This window comes from Bos taurus, chromosome 4 (genome assembly GCF_002263795.3).
Source record: "Bos taurus isolate L1 Dominette 01449 registration number 42190680 breed Hereford chromosome 4, ARS-UCD2.0, whole genome shotgun sequence".
Taxonomy (NCBI): Eukaryota; Metazoa; Chordata; class Mammalia; order Artiodactyla; family Bovidae; genus Bos; species Bos taurus.
Genome location: NC_037331.1, coordinates 76,807,085 through 76,823,158, shown reverse-complemented (window position 1 = coordinate 76,823,158; position 16,074 = coordinate 76,807,085). Strand labels below are relative to the sequence as shown.

Sequence of the window (16,074 nt, the reverse complement as noted above, 5' to 3'; positions counted from 1 at the left end):
GCCTAGCGCGGGAGGGTGAGGATTGTTCCGTAGTGAGGGAGGGGGCGGCAGGGTGGCAGCAGGAGTTGCATCAGAAGGGGACTTTGGACAAGAGAAAGCAGTCTGTTCAGTCCAGCATGCAGAGTCACAGGATTGAGCAGCAAGAAGAAGCATCAGTAACACTAGGGTTAAGCTTTGATCATCAGTTTCTTGAACAAATATTAGTATACCCACAGTTTAAGGGTGTAAAATGCTACACAAATACAGGGCTGTCCTAAGTAGTCCATGCTCCATACTTTTATAGGCAAGGAATCAGGCAGACAGCTGAAGGGACTTGCACCCTTGCCCAGCCTGCAGGGGGCAGGACTGGGGCTCCCAGGCCCCCACGAGTGGGCAGGCAGCAGGCAGGCCCCCTCCGGTGGGCTCAACGTGTGTGTGGCCCTGTGAGGTCACACACTTGCGCTGGCCCACATATCTGACACACGTTGGAGGCCTTTGAAGTGGGGGAAAGGGCCCGTGGTAGTGTGTTTGCAACCCCTCCAAAACCAAACCCTTCGTGAACAAGTCTCTATTGTGACCTTCACCGTCAGGAACTTGGCCCCGAGACTCTTGCAATCTGCTGACAATCAACAGGGTAAAGTCCGCTTGCCTCAGTGAACCGCTGACGCGCGTGTCCCCTGATTAGCACTGCCACCCTCACTGAGGTCAGCACCTTGTCTGAGATGAGGACTCTGGACGCGCCACGTCCTTAGAGCTGACGCCATGGCCACCACCACACCTGATACCCCACCACGTGCAGCACTTAGCGTTATACCTGACACCATACCTAGTACCTCTCCAGACAGTGTGCCGGGCATCCCACGCAGCTGCATCTGAAACCGCCCCAGCACCACAGCTGACACCCCCAGCACCATTTTTGATAGCCCACTGAGCAGAGCACCTCGCATCACACCAGCCCTACCAAGATGTGAAGGGGCCTGGTCCTGTCTGACCTTAACTTAGCAGGATGTTGAGCACCTCCTACGTGCCAGCCACTGGACCAACTTCCTTAGATGTTAGAGAAGTGTTTGGAGCTTTGACAAGCTCCCCTAATAGGGGAGAAGAGGACGGGTGACTTCAGGGGAAACCCATGAGGCCTGTGTAAGAAGTCTGGGAGGTTTTATGGAGCAGTATAGGAGTGAGGGCTTTTGAAAACAAAGCTTCATGTACTGCAGTTAAATGCCTTTAGTTATCTAAAAGTAAACATAAGAATTCTGGTTTCATTTCAACCAGAATGTTATCCTTATTTGTACTTGAAATCATGTTTTGGTTTAAGTTGTTTCAGCAACAAGTTGGTGGCTTTAAACCGACCCACGGGAGGTGAGTGGCCAGCCCACAGCTCCTCTGAGGGCCAGGACTGCTCACCTCCATGGTATCAAGGCTGCGAAGGTCTAGGTGCAGGGGGCACATGAGACCACACAGGCATCCTCTTCTTGAAGCTTTCTCTTCATTTGGGAAGGGCACCCCACTGACCTGTCACTTCAGCCTCGTGGTCACCTGTTTCTTCATTTGGGAAGGGGCCTCGAACTAACCCATCACTTCAGCTTCATGGTCACCTGTCCCTGCAGCAGGTCTGCAGACACTTGGTTCTGGCAGCAGGGAAGCTGCAGAGAGATAAAACTGGCATCAGGTACGCACACAGGTAAATAAAGTATCAAGCTGAGGTGTGTACACATGAGGGCTGCGATTATCCAAAGGGAAATCCTCCATATAGTGACAAAGCCATGCATCACATCAGGCATCACATCTCGGAGATGAGTGTCCTGGGCGGTGGGGGTGGGGTGGGGTGGGGTGTGCAGATGGCTGAATGAATGTAGAAGCCAGATCAGGTGTGGGGGAGGTGGGTAGAAGGGGCACCTTGGGGAACAGTGCAGCAGGAAGAGGAAGCGTGGCTCAGAGTCCCAGGGCTGGTGAAACCTGCAAGCCAAAAAATGACCTTCACTGTCACAGCCTTTTTTTTTTTTTTTTAATTGTAGTATAATTGCTTTACAGTGTTTCACAGCCTTTTTAAGAGGTCTGACTTCATTAAACTTTACCTGCTTTAAGTTGCAATGAGAAGGTTTTGCAAACTGTGTGAACCAACAGTTGTCTGTCACCAAGTGATCAGATCTGGTGAAGGGGGGCTTGCTGGTTGTTGGGGTGGGCTCCTTGGCTTGGCAGTCACCTGAGTGCAGGTGCCCGCCCCTCCTGCCTGGAACTCGTGGGGGAGGGCCTGGCCAAGCTGCAGGGGAGCAGAACTGCGCACCAGCTGCTGTGTGCTGGTGGTGCAGGCGGTGGGGGTGAATTACAGGAAAGGAGGACGCTGCATTCCTGGCATATTCTTTCCCAATGGTTCCCAGCTCTCTGCAATACCGGTATGAACCAGTTTTTTCTGACTGCCTCCAGCTTGAGCAGAATTTCCGTCGTTGTTGTCCTCAGCCAATTGAAAATCACCTGGAGTTTTATCCCAAGCACAAAAGAAGGTCAGAGAGAGGAGGCCCGATAACTGCGATTTCCCCCCCACCTCCCTGGTCCTGGACTGGAAGGTCCTATAGCCTTTGTCTGCCAGGCCTGTGCCCTCCAGGTGTCAGCCCTGGAAATTCTTTGATTTTTTTGTTTGCTGGCTTTGACAAGGGTCAGCCAGCCTGAGAGATAATGTTTATCCTTGGGTTGCCCTGCTCTGACTCACTTAGCCTGATCAGCATCTCTGCCTGGTGGCCGCTCTGTGTCAGTCCTGCCTGCCTGCACCTTTCCCAGGAGGGTGTGGTTGGCACGCCAGGTACTCAGATCATCAGTGTGATAACTTGCCCCCTCACCCAACCCCTGCAGCTGCCACCACTGTTCTTGTTAGTCAAAGCTGATTTTTCTGAAGCAAGATGAACTTGTGGTTTTTGCTGTGCCTTTTGGCTCTGGATCTTTTAGCAGCTGGTGCCCCTCAGGATGAGGGGTTGGCTTGCAGCCAGGGGACCCTCTCTATCCAAGGTCTTGTTGGGCAGTTGCCACTGCAATTCAGAGACGTCTTCATGTATTCTGTGAGGCAGAAGATGGTGTTTAAGGCTTGAAGAAAGTGTGCTGCTCTCCAGAGGCTCCTTGGTTTCAGGGTCATGCCCTGCCCCCCAGGGCACGGCCCCACCCCCACTTAGAACCCAGGGTGTGTGTCCACAGCAGGACTTAGTGTGGACACAGGTAAGGGTAGGGACTCCAGTGCCAGAACCAGCTGGGGGCAAAGTAGAAACTAGATTGGGTTTTACAAGGCTGTTGGTTCTTGGCGTGCAAGGCTGGTCTGACTCTTGCCCTATTGCCTGCTATGTCAGCAAGGCTCCTTGTAGTCCAGGCCCTCGGTTACTGGAGGCATGGGTGGGAGCCAGAGAGAGCCCTGGGCCAGAGCCACTCCCAGAATGCATGGAGCTTGCATGGCCTGCTGTTCAAGCTCCACAAAGTTGGAAATATTTGGGGGTGTCCAGCATGTCTGCTCCTTAGGCCCTCTGAAGGAACTAGGTGGATGCCAAGCCCAGGGCAGCCTTACCTTGCCCTAGGCTGCTGATCCTGAGACATCCTCTCTTTTTCTCTCACAGGACTAAGTCAGTTGCTTTCTCTGGTGGACATACTGCTTTTACTCCTGTTAGAGAACTCAGAGGGAGAGATTGGTCTTGGGGTTCCATGCCCCAGATGAAGAATGTCCTTGGTTGTCAGATTGCATGATGTGAGATTCTCTACAGTCAGTGTTAAGGCTGGCGCCACAAGAGAACCCCAGATCTCCCTTCTACCATCAACTGACAAACTAAAAAGTAACCAGAACGGTAAAAACAATAAAACTTTGAATAGTGAGATTTGTTAAAGCATTTTAAATGCTACTGAGATAGAATTCACGTAAAAAATATACAGTTCTGGTTTTTCATATGTTTACCATGTTGTATAATCATCTCCCTAATAGTTGGAGTTTTTTTAATTAATTTTTTCTGAATACAAAAGGAATATGTTCTTATTGTAGAATGATATAAATGTTCTGGAGCACTCCCCTCAGAAACACTTTTAGTGAGAGGCCGGGCTGCCCTGTGTGATGTTCCAGGCCTGTGTCCATCCCAAGAGGGTTGTGACTGGTGGTGACACGCAGCCGTCTCTTGGACCGTCCAAGTCATCTGTCTACACGACATAAAGAACCTGCCTGAAAAAGCCAGACCTTCAGGACCAATCTCCAGGTTTCTGCCCAGACACAGACCCATTTGGTAGCTGTGCAAGCTCCCAGACAGGCCCATCTGAACAACATCTTGGTCGCACTTACTAGGAAGGTGCACACAAATCTAGTGAAGTTTCTCCTCTCCAGGTTTTTCAAGGAGTCTCACCAGAGTTCACTGACAGAAGAATCTTAGAAACTGGAAAAACGCATGGCAGAGAAGAAAGACTGTTTTCACGTTTCTAAACTGCTTCTTGTTGTTTAGTCGCTAAATCGTGTCTGACTCTCTGTGACCCCATGGACTGCAGCCCACCAGGCTTCTCCATCCATGGGATCTTCCAGGCAGGAATATTGGAGTGGGTTGCCATTTCCTTCTCCAGGGTCTAAACTGCTTGAGTTTTACTATATTTATTTTGGCAATGAAGTTTTATTAAACCTTAGTTTTTCTGACCTCTACATTTTTTTAAAACCTCACATCTTCGTCTGAGATAAACTATTACAGTTCACAGTATCTGTGCAAATTATAAGTTGAATCAGGGAGTTCCCTGGTATTCCAGTAGTTAGGATCCCGAACTTCCACTGCAGGGGGCACAGTTTCAATCCCCGGTCAGGAACTAAGATCCCACAAGCCACACAGCATGGACCGAAAAAAAAAAAAAAAAATGAATCCTACACAAAATAGTCAAAAATAATAGGAAGAGGAGTTAGTTCACATTAGCACAAAGGAAATTGAAGCCAGCAGTATTTTCAGTTACTACCAGTAATATGAACTGCCTACCAGATTGTGTGCTGAATGCCGTTAGTCTTTATTTTAAAAAAAAACTATGAAGAATATAGATTTTATTTTTGTCCTCATCTTACAGATGAAAAAAACTGAGCACATAAATTTAGGTTATTTGCCAAGATCTTAGAGCTCAGAATTAAGGTTCTGCCCCAGACAACACAACCTGAGCTCTTAACTCCCAAGCAGCCTCCTCAATGAAGTACAGAAATGGCTATTTCTCCAGGGGTCAGTGAGGGGCCCTTGCGGCTTCACACATCTGAGCCCTGGACTGCCTCTCACATACAGCCCCTGATTCTGTTCTGTGTTCAGGAAGTGAGCATGAGCAGGTAGGCCTGGGCCCTGAAGGCTGTGCCAAGCCCCTGGGGTCTAGAAAGCCCCTGGCGTCTAAATACCTTTTGTCCCCCTCAGGAGGTTCAATGGGGGTTTGAGGATCTGGGGCAGTTGTAGCCCTTCAGGCAGGAGTGCCAAGAGCATTGGTCTGCTAGATTACCAGGAGGGGACAGATGGGGCAGGAAGTCCTCCAGTCACCCCATCCTGGGCTGCCCGTGTAGAAGCATTTGGCACACGCAAGTGGGGCAGAGGTGCCTGGCGTTGGGGGTTTTGATGGGAGGGCATGTGCGTCATGGGGTTGGCGGGTGAGGAGGCCCATCAGGAGGGAATGATGAAAGCAGGGACCCAGCCCCTGAGAAACCCACCCTCAGAGTGTAGAAGCAGGCTGTCCAGAGTATGAAGATGTTGACCCAACCAGCCTACTGGTAGATGGACACAATCAAGACTTAACCTGCCAAAAAAAAAAAGACTTACCTGCCAAGAGAGGTTCTCTTTTTGACTAAAAATGCATCCTATGGGAGCAGTGGAGTGACAAGTGTATTCCTTCTTTGTCTTCAGTCATGGGACATTTTTTTCCGAAACACCAATGCTGGAGCGCCCCCAGGCACCGCCTACCAGAGCCCACTCCCCCTGAGCCCGGGCTCCCTGTCAGCTGTGGCCAGAGCAGGGCCCCTGGTGGAGGCCCAGCCCAACGTGGACAAGCTGGTGGAGGATCACCTGGCGGTGCAGTCGCTCATCAGGGCTTACCAGGTAAGGTGGTGGGCGGCCATCTGTGACAGCACCCTGCCGACCCAGTGAAGGTGGTCATTTAACTTTGACCCCCACCAAACACTAGGCACTTGCTCCCTGCTCTGGGGTGGAGGGAGGCAAAAATGAAATATGACAAGAGAAAAGGAGCCCAGACATGCTCTTGCCATGTGAGCAGATCCCCTGCCACCCATGGCGCCTGTCCGTATTTCTTTCCATGAGTTGGCAGGAATGGTTTGTGGGCAGGGAAGCTCATTCCATGCCCGCTTGGCCAGGGAACTGCTGATCCCCAGGAGGGAGCGGTGACCCCGAGGGTATGCTGCTCCCTCAGGCACGGTCCCTTCTCAGTTGCTAACGCCCACATACAAAAAGAGAAGGTGAACCTGTAGGGTTTGGGGACAGAAGCAGAGCCCATGGAAGCAGGGAGAGGCAGCTGATCCTCCAGAGGGGCCATCTCTCCATGAGCATTCCTACTGGAGGAGGGTTGGGCAGAACCACTGGATCCCATGGCCTTGCTCAGAGCCCAGAAGCCCCTTCCGGGATATCTGCCTGGCGTGGAGAGGAGCCTGGGATTCAGATCTTACCATCTGCTCTGTGAGTAGTTCTCAGGAGGAGAAGAGGAACCGTTGAGCCAAGAGCAGCCCTTCTGAGAGCCCCCAGAATTTGGGCTCCCCTGCTGCCTCTCCTGGCATCGCTGCAACCTGGCAAAGGAGCCCACTGTGGAGTCCTCATCCCTCCACTGTTCTCTTTCCTGGAAACGGCCATATGGACTGTTCTTCTCTGCCCACCTGGTCAGTTGCCACAAGTGTCAAGACAGGCAGCACAGAGTGGATCTGTCCTGCTGGGGGAGCCTGGCAAGTGAGGCTTTGTCCCCAGGGCAAGTGAGAATAGATAGCCATGTGCTCTCAGGTGCTGTTCACAGCAGGCGTTTCTACAGAAAAGGCACAGCTGGTGCGTGCTGACCACTGCCTGACTCATTCAGCCTCAGTCATTTCTGCGGTCTTCTAGTGACTTCATAAAAGCTGTTCCTCTTTGCAAATTGCTAGCAGGAAACTGAATAAAATGTCCAAGAATTAAAGACACAAATTTGGAAGCTGGAAGGGGTTTTCCGTCCTTCTGTTTGCAAACGGTGCCGATCAGACGCTGCAGTCCCTGGTGCCGCTGCCTGCTCTGGTGCTTACTGCCCTGACCCCGCAGCGGTGCCATGCAGCTTCCTGAGGGACTTCAGGCTGTTCTCAGCTGAGTGGGTTTCACACTCGAGTCAGAGTCCCAAGCATTTCCCATTTCTGTTTATCCAGGAAGACTGTGTCAGGATGCCAGGAAATGGGTCCTTTTAGATTGCCAGGTTTATCATAACCTGAGGAGTTTATCCCTTTTTTATAGAACTGCTTTTATGCCCAATGCCTGCATGCTAAGTCACATCTGACTTTTTGCGACCCTGTGGACTGTGACCCTCCAGGCTGCTCTGTCCATGGGATTCTCCAGGCAAGAATACTGGAGTGGGTTGCTTGCCCTTCTCCAGGAGATCTTCCCAACCCAGGGATCGAACCTGCGTCTCTTATGTCTCCTGCACTGGCAGGCGGGTTGTTTGCCACTAGAGCCACCTGGGAAGCCTTAATGCCCGATAGTGCTTTAAAATAAACTATTCTAAGGCTTACTTTTGGGTTAATTGGTGCTCTCAGGGAAAGGTTAAATGTAACTTTTAACCCCCTCACAGCCCACAGGACCTGCTTAATGACTGCTTGTATTATTGCTTCCAGGTCAGGGGTCACCACATTGCAAAACTTGATCCTCTCGGAATTAGTTGTGTAAATTTTGATGATGCTCCGGTAACTGTTTCTTCAAACGTGGGTGAGAATGAATCTGTAAACACTAATTTTAATGTAATTTTACTTTTTTTTTACCCCTTCCCTCTTTTTTTTCTCCTGTCCTTTTGTGTGTGTCCTTCCCTCTCCATCGCTGGCCCATTCGTAGATACGAGGGCACCATGTAGCACAGCTGGACCCCCTGGGAATTTTGGATGCTGATCTGGACTCCTCCGTGCCCGCTGATATTATCTCATCCACAGACAAACTTGGTGAGGGTCTGAGAGCAGCCAGCACTGCGCTGTTTGGCTTCTCTCTGTGTGTCCCAGCTCGTGGCAGCCAGGACGTCCACAGGCCAAAGGGAAAGACTCTTAAGTTTCCTTCGTTCTGATCACTTGACATTTATAAGTCATATAGCCTTAGTGAGTTTTGGGCAAGTTATTTTTAATCTCAGCTTTCTAGCCAGATCATATGAGCTCAATTGTCTAAGCCTGAAAATTGGAAAGTGAAATTTGGGGGCAGAAAAGGTTAGTGGCACAGAAAGACGTGACCCACCCAGGCAGGCGGGTCCCCAAGATACTCCAGGGACTAGCACATCTGGCTTCAGTTTCCAAATCTCAGGGCAGTGCAGCCTGTGCCCAGATGGGGTCTTGCTCAGAATCGTTGTCACACACCCTGAAGCACAGTGCAGCCTGTCTTTGACGGGGCGAATTCCAGAGCAAGGGGTGCAGTTGAGGTGTCTCGATTCTCAAATGCCGGTGATCACACTGAGGAAACTTTGGAAGGCATCCCGCGCGCAGGGAGGCGCATGTGGCACACAGGCGGTTGTAGCCACGACCCCAGCACCCGCTCTGTCGTGAGCACAGGGGCCGGGCAGGGCTCACACCTGTGGTCGCTTTCAGAAGTTAACCTGCTCTAAGTCACCGTGCTGCTAACCTGTACTACAGAAATGATGACGTGACTAATTTTTAAATGGCCAGGTTGTTTAGGAGGAACACTGTGCATGCTAATACAACTGATTATTACCTACCTGCCTAACACTGCTCTGGGAGGGGACACAATTTGCCTCCTCTGAATAAAAGTCTCTAACGCCCCCGAGAGGCGGGTCTGGGTTGTGAGTTGAGAGGTCAGGCGCTAGTCAGGTAATACTGGAGTTCAAATAGCATTAACCCCAGGATGGCTGTTAGAGGTTTGTCTCTGCTTTGTCTTCATTTCGGAAACAATCCTAGGGGATACAGGGTTTCCTCTACTTTGTAACTGCACAAAGGTTTTGGAAGAAAGATTAGATCAACTCTTCTGAATATAAAATAGGACCAGTCCAGATTGTTGGCAGGATGTGAGTTGAATACTGCTGCTTTATTGAGTAGTGACAGCTTTGTGCACCCCAGAGGTGGGCTTTTCTCTCCACTGTCCCCCAGGATACTTGGATCCTCTCTCCTCCTCCTTACCACGTAGCCCCCAAAGCACCCAGACCCCACCCAACCGGGACTCACTCGTGCTGAAGCCCATCGGCACCGCGAGTCCCCTCCAGGTGCTTGGGCCAGGGCAGACCTCCCACCCTCACCCCACCTGGGAGGCCTGTGAGCCCCCAAGCACTGGTTGCCTGAAGAATAGCTCAAGGTCCTGTGCCCTGGGGCTGTCTCTCCAGAGAAGGACTCTGACTGTGGGACCTGGCGGGGCATGGGCCACAGAGGCTGGTGTTCCTATGCACAGTCAAGCGTTTAAACAAGAAAAGCATGGGGTGGGGGTGGGGGTGTCTAACGCTGCATCTCCCCTGTTCTTGTGCCATCCCTGATTGCCAGGTTCTTGATATCTAAACGGACCTTTCCCAGTGGTTCCCAACTCACAGGAACTGCCTGGGGAGCCTAGAGCTCCTGTCTGTCCTGCCTGAGGCTGGTCAGGGTGGGATGCACCATGGCGACAAGCTCTGGCAAGGGTTTCTTGGAAGCCCCCAGGCCGTCCCAGCCCAGGAGTCTGAAGCCTGAGAGCCCCCAGCCCTGTTGATGCTGCCCACCTCCTCAGGTCACAGCTGTCATGGGGTAGGCGCAGAGGTAGGGCCTCTGTCGTTCTTTCGGGTCCTTTCTAGGCCATCTTGATCTCCCCTTACAGTCAGCTCTGAAACAGTGCCCCAAGTATCTGTGCTTCCGTTAAGGTGCAGCGTCAACACAGCGAGGGTGAACCAGCAGGAGGATGTTATAAACCAGAGACACACAGAGGTGGCCCCAGAGCTTCCTGAGCTCATCCTCTGGCTGGGAGCCTGTCAGAAACGTTAGGAGAAAGTTGAGGAGCAGCCCCCTCCTTTGCAGGAGGAAAAATGCACTTCATCCTCAGAATTCAAAATAGTGTGATAGAAAAGTCATGGAAATAAGTGTAAATCTAGTATGTATTGATATTTGAATCTGTAGGAAAATAAGTCTTGAATTATCTCACGCTTGATGTATGTAGGTCTTTACAAAAACAACTGGATCAACAGGAGCGCTCTGTTCGGGGACAATGGACAGTCCCTAGAGTGCTTTCCTGTCCATCATCTCATCCGACCCTCAGGCCTGGGCTCAAGCCAGCTTTCTACGTGGAAAGCCGGGCTCTGCCAGGACTAGCTCTGTCTTCTCACCTGTAAGGTTGTTGCAGTATTAAATAAACTCCTTAAAATAGTGCCTGGAGCTTACTAAGTTCCATGAAGGTGTGAGCTACTGTGATTGTTAACAGTCTTTTGAGATAAATAGCTGCTGATGTCTGGAAAAAATGGATATTTAGAAATTGAGCAATGGAGCAAATAACCCATAGTTGGTGCCATAGTTAGTAGTAAGGACTGGGGTGACGCCTGAGTGACAACAAAGCAGGCTAGCTCACGTGGCATGGTGCGCGTGGCCCGTGTGTTGGTCTGGGTGGCTGAGTGACTGCAGGGGTGTGCTGTGCCACACAGCACTGTCCTCAAGCTTGCATCCCTCTGACAGCACTTCCAGCTGTCTTTCCTCTCTCTGGTAGATGCGGCACAATTTCTCCATTCCCTTGTGGGGAAACCAAGGCCCAGGCGGTAACTACTCCCCGTCCATCTGAGAGCACTTCATAGTGCGACTGGGGCAGCACAGGGGTAGAGGAGTAGCTTCCAGCCCCGGCTGAAGGCAGGAAGCCGTTCCCAAGGGCAGTGCTGGCCAGCACGGATATGCAGGGCGAGCGGGGCTGATGTCCCCTCAGAGTTTTTTAAATAAAGTGGAAAATGTGAAAAGTTTTTACTGAGTTCTTACCCAAATACTCAGAACCCTTGCAGTGACAGGTGGAGAGAAGAGAGAATTAATGGTAGACAGCAGACCCAGCCGCCATGCAGAGCTCCAAGGTGATCCCAGCCTGTCAGGGTTACCATCAGACGTGTGCACACAGACTGTGCTGTGAATGCAGCACAGATACAGTCGAGATGGTGGGGTTAGTGATTATTTATTACAAAAATTTAAAAATTAACATTAGAACAGTTTGGGTTTTTTTAGGTGTGGGTTATGCTCTAGAATTGTGCGGTGACTGCTAGGAGCAGGAGACCTCTGCCAGGATGTGTTATGTTAGGGGCTGGGTTCCAGGTCCCCAGAAGTGCATCTTAACTTAAACCAGGCTGAGTCAACCACACATCCAGTCGAGGAGGGTTGGGAGCTCCAGCTTGAGATGCCTGGTAACATGATCCACATTCCTCCCTAGGGAGGTGCTGGAAGTCTCCAAGCCGGATCAGGTTTCCTAGCAAGGCCTCTCCTGGTTGACCCTAAGGAAGGACCAAGAGTGTGGCTTTTGACAGGGGTCCAAGTTCTTGCCACCTTAAGTAGAAACCAGTCAATTGCAGGCGGCCTGTGCACTCTCACCTCCGGGCCTCCAGTCCTGTGCTGGCATCTGGTACTTGCTTCACTGGGGTGGGGAAGGGGCATCGGGAAGTCTTATCTCTGGGCCAAACGAGACAGCCCTGGGCAGGATGAGGATGTGGAGAAAGTTCTTGTTAACACTCACCCTCAATTTGCTCTCTTCCAAGTACAGCATTTGAGTTAGATTCCAGCTTTAAAATGCCATGAAGTGGTTTCTCTTTGGATTCTATAGTATAACTATTCATAGTGAACAACAACAAAAACAGATTGAAATGTACTTAAATGTCAGATTGAAACATATTTAAAGGAGAACTCAAAACAAATTCTATAAATAAAATTAAAGAAGGCATGAAACTTCTGTTTCCCATTCGTGTTTGCAAATTGTCAATCTTAGGAAATGAACTTGAGTTACATAGTTAAAAGGGCAATTCAGAAGTCCAAATTATGGCAACATTTTTGCTACTCTAAGTGGATTAGTTCATCCGCAGCACAGCAGGACATGAAGTCTCCCCACCCTTCTGACCTTCCACAGTGCTCTTTCTGGTTGAATGTTGTCCCCTTGATGGCTTGGAAGAATGAGCTAAAAATAGGGTTGAATTTTAATCTACTTGAGTAATTTCAGAGCCATGGCGAGCAATTTACATAGCATTTATTGGTTGCTGTGTGCAGCCTGTGGTGCCACCAGACCTCCGAGTGAAGAGTTGGAATCAGATCGCCCAAATGACTCAGGTGGGCAGGCCAAGCTAAGGTCATGGTGGGCACATGCACATCCTCCTGCAGGGGTGTCCTTCCTGTATGCCCAGGAGCTGGCAGACCAAGACACACCCGGACCTAGCATCACATCCCTGCTTCTTGCCAACTATGTTTCCCTTGGAAACACCTCGGCCAAATCCCAGCCACTCTGTCTCTCCAGCAGAGTGTCTTGTGCTCATCAAGAAGTAGTTTTTAAAAATGTTTTAAGTGCTCAGGTGCAGGGAATCCCATGTGCTGTCTGTAAATGACAACCAGAATATTTACTGTTAACACTTTCCTTTGGTTTGTGTCTTTTGTTCACATTTTATTTTAAAAATACTCAAGAAGTGCAGATAAAACTACATGCCCAGTACCCAGAGTGAACAGTTATAAACTTTCGATCCTATTGCCTTTAGATTTCTTTAACAGATAAGCATTCACATTTCATTTTGAGGCTGGGGGGAGTCCTGTAGGCAGCACTGATGGCTGCTTGGGATGGTCCTATGTCTTGATTCTGAGGATTAAAAGGAATAAATGAGGAGTCTTCATCCTTGCCTTAAGCAGCGAATCCTTGCTTTTGTGCAGAACCCAGGTGTTCCATTGTCTTAAGAGCCATTGGCTCTGAGGTCTTTGGTGGTCTTCCACTGTCCTCGAGGGCGAGGAGAGCTTTACGCACTCAGAGCTGGCGACCCTGCATCCTCTCTGAGTCAGAGTTCTTGCCATCAGCATCCAAGGATGCATTGACTGGCCTTCTGCTGCACTGCCAAGGCGGGGAGCAGCCACAGTGCTGGTGACCATGCTCTGACCCCTCGGTCATCAGGCCCATGTACCCAGGAAAGCAGGGTCAGCAAGTATTTTGCGTGTCCAGATCAACATCTTGAGTTTAACCAGTGTAGGCAAGCCTCCAGGTGTGGGCAGGAGTGTGTGCATCTGTGCAGGCCTGTGGCTCTTAGCCTGCGTTCTCAGCAGCCGAGTTCCTCCATCCTGGTTCAGCCTTCTCGAGAAGGGAGTCCAAGGACCCATCTTCCACCCTATAGAATCCAGAAGGAGCTTGAGCTTTAGGGTTTAGTCGGCCACCTGATGCTCCAGTTCTGAGGAATGGGCCTTAGAAACTAGGCTTCTCCATTTCTTTTCCCCAGTTGTTTCATCTCGAATCAGCCTAGGCTGGGTGGATTCAGCTTCCCAGGAGAGCTCTGTATCAGCGCTTGTTCAGGGTGGGGACGTGAGGAGGTCCCAGCCACCACCACACAGTGGCTTCTCAGTGTCAGGAAGCAGCCTCTCCCTCCTTCAGATTCACTGATCCCAGCTGCTCATGAACCGTTTCCACATTTACCGAAGTCACTTTCAGACCATAGCCACCCACCCCTCTGTTCTCCTTCAGTGTCTGTGTCTGTGACAGTGTTTGTGCTACCCGTTACTGCAGTGGTGTAGGGTTTGGGTGTTTGGGGTTTTTGTGTTTTTTTTTCTCTCAAAACTAACTCTCACCTGTCTTTTTCCCTCTGCGCTCACCCATGCTATCCCACTCTGCCTCTCAGATCTTGCAGTTTTCAAGGAACGACTTCGAATGCTAACAGTAGGAGGTATGAAAATAAAGAGCCTTTCACTTTTCTGGAGCTGAGGACTTCATTTGAACAGGACATGCAACTTTCCCCAGCATGCAATTTGGGGAAAGTTGACACAACTCTGTCGAGTGTTTTGAAGTTTGTTCATTATTTTGAGATATGTTTTTCCTATCATTTAGCTGTTACCCAGCAGGTAGAGCTACTTACCGTGTCATTTTTGCTTCTGTCCATTTGTGTTCTGAAGAGCATTTTCACCTCCACATGTGTCTCACCGTCGCTTCGCTGAGCTTCCATCTTTAGCGTAGGCTGTCTCTAGCTCCTGCTGTCGCCAGCGGGGACCTGAGGCCACACTACGTTCTGCATGTGGGCACATCCTTTCCTCCACGTTCTGCGCTGTGCCTTTGACTGGACTCTGGATTCTTTCAGATTCTGCTTCCTGGGCATTTTTGACACAGTTTCTCTTTTGATCTTCCCACGTTTAAAGAGCTGATAAAAAGTTACTTAATGAAGTAAGGAATTCTTAATGACCCCTGGTTCTGGGCAGAGCACCTTTGAAGAATCCAGAGTTGGGTGCCCAGGGGTCCTGCCTGCTGTCACTCACCCCAGTGGCCAGTCTTCCTTCCATGCCAGGCGTCACTCAGAAGTTCTCGTTTTCTTCCATTTTACTGATAATATTTGTGAGACTCCAGTTTTAATTAAACTTTTCATTTTGAGATAATCGTAGATTCATATACAGATATGAAAAATAAGAGAGACATTCTCACATACCCTTCAGCCAGTTCCCCCACTGGTACCATCTTGTTCTCACACCAGGATGCTGACGCTGACAGCAGTCAAGCCACAAATGTCTGCATCAGCTCAGCTGCCCCTTTGCAGCCATACTCACTCTCCTTCCATCCGCTCCCCCCACGTTTGACCCCTGGCAACCACTGTCCTGTTTTCCATTGCTATAGTTTTGTCATTTCAAGAATGTTTTACGAATCACGATATGTAACATTTTGGAATTGGTATTTTTCAATCAGCATGATTTTCTAACACTAGTTTTTTCTTATTTGCTGAGTAACATTCCTTGCCATAGGTGTCCCACAGTTGTTTTAACCAATTTCTCATTGAAGGACCTTTATGTCGTTTCTGTTCTTTGGCTAATAGGGTCTTTTACAGAGCAAAAGTTTTAAACTCTGAAGTCCAGTGTATCAATGTTTCCTTTTATGGATCGTGCTTTTCGTATCAAGTTTAAGAACTCTTTTCTTAGCTCTAGATCCTGAAGATGTTCTCCTTTGTATTTTTCTAAAGGTTTTATAGTTTTGCATTTAGCATTTAAGTCTGTGATCCATTTTGAGTTCATTTCTTGAATGAGATAAGAAGTTTAGATCAAGATTGGTTTGTTTTTGGCCTGTGAATGTCAACCGCTCCAGCACCATTAACTGAAAAGTTTGTCTTTCTTATCATTGAATTGCTTTCACACTTTTGTCAAAAATCAGTTGGACTTATTTGGTAAGTCTGTTTCTGGGTTCTCTGTTCTTTCCCTTAATAAGTGTCTTTCTCCACGAGTGCCACATCATCTTAATTACTATAGCTGCTGAACTTTATTTTCCTTTTTTCAGAATTGCCTTGGCTGCTCTTAAGGCCTATCTCTTTCCTTGTAAATTTTAGAATAAGCTTGTCTATGTTTATGAAAACTCTTACTCACATTTTAGTAAGAATTGTGTTAAACCTATAGATCAATTTTAGAGAGAATTAGCATCTTTACTATGTTGTGTTCCAATCCATGAACATAGTATGTCTTATTTATTTAGATCATCTTTGATTTCTTTCATCAACTTTTTGTAGTTTTCAGCATACAGGTTCTGTACATGTTTTGTTAGATTTACCTGTCAGTATTTCCTTTTTAAAAGAAAATTTTAAGGTCCACCTGTTCGTTACTAATATATTGAAATGCTATTGATTGTGTTTATGTAGTACCCTATGACCTTGCTAAGCTCACTTATTCTAGGACTTTTATTTTTTTGGTAGATTCTTTAGGATTTTCTGGATAGATGATCATCTCATTTTTATTTCCTTTTCTTGCCTAATGCCCTGGTTGGATCTTCCAGTACTGTGTTGA

The 16,074-nt window shown here is 49.0% G+C and overlaps 1 protein-coding gene across 1 annotated transcript in view; it reads left to right on the top strand.

Moving 5' to 3' along the window:
* LOC132342072 (2-oxoglutarate dehydrogenase complex component E1-like) overlaps positions 1 to 16,074 on the top strand; it is a 66,576-nt gene that overhangs the window by 21,498 nt on the left and 29,004 nt on the right. The window contains 2 exon segments of the mRNA XM_059885919.1: positions 5,844 to 6,035; positions 8,007 to 8,109. Of these exon segments, the coding sequence (XP_059741902.1) occupies positions 5,844 to 6,035; positions 8,007 to 8,109 (295 nt within the window).